This window comes from Salmo trutta, chromosome 22, assembly GCF_901001165.1.
Source record: "Salmo trutta chromosome 22, fSalTru1.1, whole genome shotgun sequence".
In the NCBI taxonomy this organism is placed as follows: domain Eukaryota; kingdom Metazoa; phylum Chordata; class Actinopteri; order Salmoniformes; family Salmonidae; genus Salmo; species Salmo trutta.
Window position 1 is genome coordinate 41,468,623 of NC_042978.1, and position 8,108 is coordinate 41,476,730.

Sequence of the window (8,108 nt, forward strand, 5' to 3'; positions counted from 1 at the left end):
TGTCTCTAAGATCACATAATGATGAATGTGTATTTTACATAACAGAACCGACTATAATAGCACAGTGTAGTAGGCTTTTACATAACAGAACCGACTATAATAGCATAGAGTAGTAGGCTTTTACATAACAGAACCGACTATAATAGCATAGAGTAGTAGGCTTTTACATAACAGAACCGACTATAATAGCATAGAGTAGTAGGCTTTTACATAACAGAACCGACTATAATAGCATAGCGTAGTAGGCCTATAACATTGACGTTACACCAACACATCGTTTCTAGTGAAATTTTAGGATGGTTAGCTGAAGCTGAATAGTCGCATTTCTTTTCTCATGCGGCCACAACTCAACAGGTCGCGCCTCTAGGCAGCATATACACCGAGTGTACAAAACATTAAGAACACCTTCCTAATATTGAGTCAGGGCATGGACTCTACAAGGGGTTGAAAGCGTTCCACAGGGATGCTGGTCCATGTTGACTCCAATGCTTCCCACAGTTGTGTCAAGTTGGCTGGATGTCCTTTGAGTGGTGGACTATTCTTGATACACACGGGAAACGGTTGAGCGTTAAAAAAAACAGCAGCGTTGCAGTTCTTGACCCAAACTGGTGCGCTGGCACAGACTACCCCCGTTCAAAGGCACATTTCACCGGTAAAACGTGAAGAACTATCATTCACGACTGACAGGGATGATGGCCTATTTTGAAATGAGGTACGCCTAACTTGGTGTTTGAGGGTATTAAAAATATATACTTTTCTTTAAACAATATGTGTGGGCTTAGGCAGATGTTGCAATTGGAGGATGCATTTTATGCATATTCTATAATAATAGTAAATAGGTTACATCTGTCGGTACAACATTTTATTGAGAAATTACGTAATTTACTAAACAAATTTTGGCGGTCCTGCACCTAGAAAAAAATAGCATTACACCACAAGACAGAAATAATGTACTCTCTCCGCTAACAAGAGCACAGTACTACAGCCCCTGAAGCTCTGCACAGATCCAAAGGCAAATGAATTTCATCCATGGCTGTGACTGATAGAAAATGAGTAGTGTGCGCCCTCGTGTGGCCACTAAGGACCGGTACATTCTATCTGGCCTTCTGTTCATGGTTGCTAGGCAACGAGAGAACAAAATCATTTTTGCAAATGATACACTTTGTATGTCGTGTCTTGCGCTGGTTTGCTATAAAGCTGCACACTACGTATCGTCTCTCGTCTTTTTTCTGTATTGTATCCGAATTTATACAAAACCAGGATGTCATCGGCTAAGCAGTCAAAAGAAAAGGATCCTGCGGATATTGTTAATCAGAACGCAATTCACATAGAGACCATAAAGAAAGAGAATAGGAGCCAAAAAGTTTTCACGCTATTTAGCATCAACCCGTACAAAAGACGTAAGCACATTCCACCTCTGTAGAAAGGTGTGTGGATTAATGTGAACGAGGAATTTCATGATGAACAACCACTTTTTCTCATCTTCTTTCACTTCTCAGTTCACATTTTGACTGACAAACCTATGGCTGGCAACAAGACACACGACAGAGTGCAGGAGGACCGTAAGTATGCCTAATAGCTCTTCTTTAATGTTATGAGATGTTGGCCAGTCTCTTACCCAAGGACTATACAGCTTATTAAAATAACCAACTCGATTATTTGAAACAGCTGTGTAGTGCGGGGCAAAAACCAAAACGTGCACCCAGGACAGTTTGGGAAACCCTGTCTAAGACTGTTTTATCCCCCAGCTGCTTTCCTAAGGGCCATCCACAGGGCTTGTTTGGAGCCAACCAAGAAATACACTCACCCCCAAACTGAGAGCCAGGAGATAGGCTGGATATCCAGACCTCTGGTAAGAAAGCCCTCTTTGTGAGTGATGATCAGGAAAATAGCTACTTTTCAAAATGGTTTGACAAGTTGTGTCCCCTTTACTTCCAGGTATTTGTTGTAACAAGTTGTCATGTCCCCTGTCTGAGTGTCCTAAGCCTGTTGTGGCACTGTCACAACCCTCTAAAATAGCTTTTCTGCCCTGTGAGATTGTTCCAGATCGCAGCGATAGAAGACTGAACTGGTCACGGCAGAACTCTGAGATCACCAAGTACATGGATGCAGCATGGCGTCTGAAAGAACAGACTCAGAACCTGGGTTAGACCTACAGCCTACCAGACTTAATCAGAACCTGGTTCATTGGTCTCTTTACTGGATAAAAATTGAATGGAAACACAGCTATGAAGAATATTACTTTACCGTCCAAAGGAAACACAATGTAACTGGTTGCAGGCTTACAGGTAGACCTACTGTAATTTAACAATAAGGCCCAAGGGGGTGTGGGATATGGCTAATATACCACAGCTAAGGGCTGTTCTTGTGCACAACGCAGTGCCTGGATACAACCTGTAGCCATGGTATATTGACCATGTACCACAAACCCCCAAGGTGCCTTAATGCTATTATAAACTGGTTACCAACATAATTAGAAGAGTGAAAATAAATAGTCACACCTGTGGTATACCAGACTGTCTACCACGGCTTTCAGTCAATCAGCATCCAAGGCTCGAAACACCCAGTTTATAACAAACACCACACAAGAGAAACATGAAGCAGCACTCAATCATTTATTCAAGTAAAACATATGCAGCTGTAGCCTGGTCCCAGATCTGTTTGTGCTCTTGCCAGCTCCATCAGTCATTGTCAAGCAAAACACAGCATGAAATTAGTTGGTATAATAGCACAAACAGACTGGCACTCAGGCTAGAGAAGAGGTTATTCTTGCCCAAAATGTGCCAACTATTGCCATACCAGCAACAAATGAGAACCTGTTTACAGAATAAACACTTACCCAGATCTATAGAAAGTAACACATTGGCCCACTACACATTAATAATATTGATACATGGAAAAGGCCAAACATGACAGCTGTTCAATATTAGAAAATGTCACATCACTAAAAGCAGTGAATCAGAGGGTCAATAAGTAGACTTGCAAAGTGTGCATTTTACAAAAATCTATCAAGTATTTACTCAAACTAGATGACATACATTTGTGGAAGTGGCTTCATCATTGTTTTCACTTTCAGCAAATAGTTTCACAAATGTAGACGCCTTACAACAATGTATAAAGATCTCCTTTAAAAGACACATGGATTTATTTTACTGACGATAATAAAATGTCATTGTACGTTGATGTCCATATTCATGTTAGGGGTTTAAACCATTAAAAAAACATTGAATTTGGCATGTTTGGTACCGCTCTGTCCGGTTTTCATATGGAGACATTCTAAAACTTGCATGCAGCCATGTCCACATCTTGTGGCCTTGGTGATACTCTAGGAAGGACATCTTGTGGCCTTGGTGATACTCTAGGAAGGACATCTTGTGGCCTTGGTGATACTCTAGGAAGGACATCTTGTGGCCTTGGTGATACTCTAGGAAGGACATCTTGTGGCCTTGGTGATACTCTAGGAAGGACATCTTGTAGCCTTGGTGATACTCTAGGAAGGACATCTTGTGGCCTTGGTGATACTCTAGGCAGGACATCTTGTAGCCTTGGTGATACTCTAGGAAGGACATCTTGTAGCCTTGGTGATACTCTAGGAAGGACATCTTGTAGTCTTGGTGATAGGAAGGCTATCTTGGGAAATCATCACACAAAGGGCCTCCACATCAGTCCACTGCCCCAAGGGCTCCATGAAGGGTGGTATGTGTGATCAAGTATAGAAAGAGAGGACTCTAATATTGCTTCCTTCCAGAAGTTGGGATGCAGTGTGGCTAAAACCGAAGACAACACACCCACCTCTTTAGGAGCGACCCTTCATCTTCTTGCGTGCATTCTTGCCCGGTCGTTTCTGAATGCACAAAAAAAAGAATCAAAATTACAAATGAACTAAACATTTTCAATTAATAACAAACAAAATGTACCAACACTATAAACAATATTTTAATTCTAAATGTGATATTGTATGACCCAATCATGGCTGTCTGTCAGTGACTTACTCCTTTGGCAGGGCCTCTTCCACCTGGTCCTGCTTTGCCTCCTTTCCCTCCCTTTCCTCCTTTCCCATGAGCCACCTTGGCTCGGAACCCTGACACATCGTTGTGGCTGTCCTTGGTGTTCCACTTGGATCCACTTTTCTTCCCGCCAAAGCCAAACCTCTGGTCTTTATACTTCCTCTTAGCATTGGGCCTGTCAAGTCAGAGACTTCAGTTTTAGTCCATATAGATTTGGTATAAAAGCACTGAATACAATGAATATAGGTAGGTGGTTGAAGAAGCATTGTGAACAACATTCCCATCTCTGTGCGGCATCTTACCCTTTCTTGTTCATGGCCTTTTTCTCAGGTGTTTTGCCACCGGCCCCTTTCCCTGCACCTCCTTTAGCTGGAGCGCCTCCTTTAGCAGTTTTCTGATCTCCTTCCAGGAAGTCCAGTTTGTCAGTCATACCTACGAGAGAGGAGGGTGTTTAATGTTATGACTCACATTTAGAAGATGCCACCCAAAGCAACTTACCAACCAAAATATTGCAAACAAGATGGGTGACTTGGGTGGTAAACAAAACATGTGGAAGAGAGGACCCACCTTTTTGATACCTCTTCACTGCAGACATCATGGCCTTCTTCTCCTTCTGTCTCTTCTGAATAACCTCCACTTGTACCTACCACACCAATTTCATAAGATCACATTCACCAAGAGGACATAATAAAAGAGTCAAATTCCTGAGAGACCCCACTGCTGTCATGTAAGATGAACGGAGACTGACCTTCTTGCCATACTTCCTTTGTTCTCTTAGTTTCTTGGCCTTTTCCGACTTCTCCATCATGATCTGCTTCGTGATGAGTTTCTTCCTTATCTGTAGGAAAAGATAAAGGATCGCATTATTCATGACCACACCAGTGTTTCCGTGACGGTCAACCAGATTTGAAATTGCTGGACAAATGTGCATATCAAATAGAATCTCAGTTGGATGCCAGCCACGTTTAGGGTAAAGCGTAAATCATGGCCCGCCGTCCCGCAGTGACGCGATAGCCCGCCGTCCCGCGGTGACGCGATAGCCCGCCGTCCCGCGGTGACGCGATAGCCCGCCGTCCCGCGGTGACGCGATAGCCCGCCGTCCCGCAGTGACGCGATAGCCCGCCGTCCCGCGGTGACGCGATAGCCCGCCGTCCCGCGGTGACGCGATAGTCCGCCGTCCCACTGTGACATACGTAGCTACATGGCTCTGAGACAAACAGCCGCGAGGGACGAACAGCCCGAATGTGCACCTCCCTACAATTCCCAACAAATGCGTCTCCGGTACACATCCTTTACTCATTTGAATGCATTGACAGTTGGACAAATTGCTTGAACTGCTCTGAGAATTAGAAAAGCATGAAAGCCAACAGTCCAATATTCTACAACACTGCTGTGCGTATGAATACACAATTTGGACTATGTTAAATTCTTAATGCTTTGTTAGGAGTGCCCACTGCCAATTCATTGTGACCATCATGGAAATTACTGCAATTATAATGCAAGAAATGATAGCCTACCAAGTGTACGTTGGCTCCTTGCACAAAGCATGTCTCCCTCCATCCATCTACTTGCCAATATCCTCTGCTGCGGAGTCAATTTATTTTTCAACTTGTCTGTGCCTACATCCTTGGTAAAGTAGCTAGTTAGCCAACTACTCGACCAGGCATTAGATTAGTGGAATACTCCTCCTTGGTGGACTAGGTATGAAAAAGTTCTCTTTTATGAAGAGTAATCTAGCAAAACGGCATAAAATACCAAAACACTTCTCCGCTGTGTGCATACAGTTGTGTCCGTCAACATTGTGGTGATACTGATGGTTTCCCGGGACTGATTGCTTCTACGGTTGTGGCTACAAAGTACAACTACGGGAATAGTAGTGACTTTACATAGTAGGTTAGGAGAATTAGGTTAAGGTTAGGCTTAGCTAAAATAATGCAGCTGTACTCCATCTAGCCACAACCTTAAAATCCATCTGTTCCGAGAATCCGGCAGTATTACAACACCACTACCATGATACAATGTTGCAAGTTCCTTAGAGAGGACAGGTTGTCTTCTAATTGCATAACCTGTCTGAACCAACCTCCAACACATAGCCAATGTGATTTACAGAGGATATTTATTTTCATCACAATACCTTTTGCAAATCAATATTTATTTGTTTTTCATGCATTTATCTACCAAAAGCCTGCAAAAACATTGACCACCCCCTTTGTTTTAACACTCACTGTTTATTATCTATGGTCACTTTACCTAGTATGGGGGGGGGGGAAATGTATGAAATGTATGCATTCACTACTGTAAGTCGCTCTGGATAAGAGTGTCTGCTAAATGACTAAAATGTACCTACATGTACAAATTACCTCGACTAACCTGTACCCCCTGTATATAGCCTCGTTATTTTATTGTGTTACTTTTAATTTTTTACTTCAGTTTGAGTAAATATTTTCTTAACTCTATTTCTTGAACTGCATTGTAAGTAAGCAGCTGCCTGGGGCGGCAGGTAGCTTAGTGGTTAGAGCGTTGGGCCAGTACCCAAAAAGTTGCAAGATCGAATCCCTGAGCTGACAAGGTAAAAATCTGTCATTCTGCCCCTGAACTAGGCAGTTCCTAGGCCGTCTGACTTGCCTAGTGTGTGTGTGTGCGCGAGCACACGTTGTATTAAGCAAATAAACATGACATAAAATGTGATTTGAATTGCTGGCTAAAGGAATAGCTGGACAACATAACTTTTCAACAGTTTGATTGTCAGAGAGATCAATCCAAACCTGATGCAATTCAGTCACATACATATAAAGACAGATGGCAAGATCTCTCTGGGAGTAAGGCCAGATCAGGACACCCTACCTTCTGCATTTGCTGGTCTGACTTGGCCATCTCTGCAAAGTAGTCCTCAGGTCTCTTGGTGGCTATCTTCAGCTTCAGTAGCCGGGGCATCGCTTCCAGAACAGCTTCTTGGGCCTGGCGGTAACTGGAAGAGACCAATGAAAGAGGATATGTTTTACAATTGCTATTACTAGGACAGCATCATGACATTACAACTGATATGAACCTGTATGGACATTAGACACCCACAAGAACATCTCTCTCTGGAAGTCGTCATCCGGGTTGATGTCTTCGCTAGCCTTGTTGTCGAGTCTGCCCTCGGACTTGGCAACGATGTCATCAGCGGGGAGATTGACCAAGTCCAGCCTCTCTACCCAGGGTAGTGTGTTCTTACGAAAGTCAGCGAGGCATTGTTTCAAACCCTCCTGTCCACAACCATGAATCAAATACGGATCATATTAGAACAGCCAATCATTTGTGACTTACGAGTCGAATAAAGCATGAATGAGAGATATACAATGGTGGCTTTCTGGTCGCAGACACGTGCGCATGTCAACACTCACCACATTGTTGACAATCTTCTTCGGTTCTTGTGTTGTAAAGTTCAAACCAGGCTTTAACAATCCCTTTGCGAATGCATCTTGAAGCTAATGAAAACGAAAAACACAGCACAGTTACGCCTTGTAGAGCACCTACACAACGTTAATGGAGACATTGTTAGTTAACTAGCTAGCTAACCTGGCTAATGTTAGCTAGCACGCTATAACATAACCAGTTACCTCTCCGTCAGATAATTCGCTGTCCTCCTCAGACGTCTCACCTAACTGCTCGCCATCTTCAATAATATCCATGGTATTGTTTACGGGAATGAATGGATACAAGCAGTGATTTTGTGGACCAAATACCATCAAATTAGTGCTCACATGGAGCGGTTCACGTGAGAAGGAATTGGCGTCTGTAAATGGTACACCGAAAATGTCTACCGGTGAAACACCGGCCTCGAAGTAATCAGAGGTTCCTATCCGAAGTTTTCTTTTGCGGTTTACAGCTCTCACGTATAACTCGTGAAAAAAAGGACCAGAGGACTATAAACCTTCTTCGTGTGAATTTCCGACATATATTCGATTTATAATGATATAGGTGTATGCTTTAATTAGTTATATTCGATACTTATTATGTAATTATGCATTGTATGAAAGCTTCTCCATAGTGATAGAATTTAACGATAACATTATATTCATATTATATTCCACGCTTCGGCAAAAATAGCATGTCAAT

The 8,108-nt window shown here is 42.8% G+C and overlaps 2 protein-coding genes across 3 annotated transcripts; one reads left to right on the forward strand and one right to left on the reverse strand.

Annotated features, from left to right (window-relative positions):
• Positions 1 to 1,166: 1,166 nt before the first annotated feature.
• On the forward strand, positions 1,167 to 2,340 carry LOC115159019 (protein FAM183A-like). Of its 2 annotated transcripts, none has more exons than XM_029708420.1 (4): positions 1,167 to 1,400; positions 1,500 to 1,562; positions 1,749 to 1,852; positions 2,037 to 2,340. In XM_029708420.1, exons 1-4 carry the CDS (start codon positions 1,262 to 1,264, stop codon positions 2,148 to 2,150), a joined length of 420 nt encoding a protein of 139 aa, XP_029564280.1. In that variant the 5' UTR covers positions 1,167 to 1,261; the 3' UTR covers positions 2,151 to 2,340. The 2 variants fall into 2 exon arrangements, with proteins under 2 accessions (XP_029564280.1, XP_029564281.1); XM_029708421.1 differs by having other exon boundaries at positions 1,939 to 2,116.
• Positions 2,341 to 2,596: 256 nt separating this feature from the next.
• On the reverse strand, positions 2,597 to 7,815 carry LOC115158741 (probable rRNA-processing protein EBP2). Its single transcript, XM_029708025.1, has 9 exons — positions 7,610 to 7,815; positions 7,394 to 7,477; positions 7,080 to 7,255; positions 6,852 to 6,975; positions 4,756 to 4,845; positions 4,575 to 4,650; positions 4,310 to 4,439; positions 3,993 to 4,182; positions 2,597 to 3,844 (listed from the first exon to the last, which is right to left on the reverse strand). Exons 1-9 carry the CDS (start codon positions 7,736 to 7,738, stop codon positions 3,797 to 3,799), a joined length of 1,047 nt encoding a protein of 348 aa, XP_029563885.1. The 5' UTR covers positions 7,739 to 7,815; the 3' UTR covers positions 2,597 to 3,796.
• Positions 7,816 to 8,108: the final 293 nt, after the last annotated feature.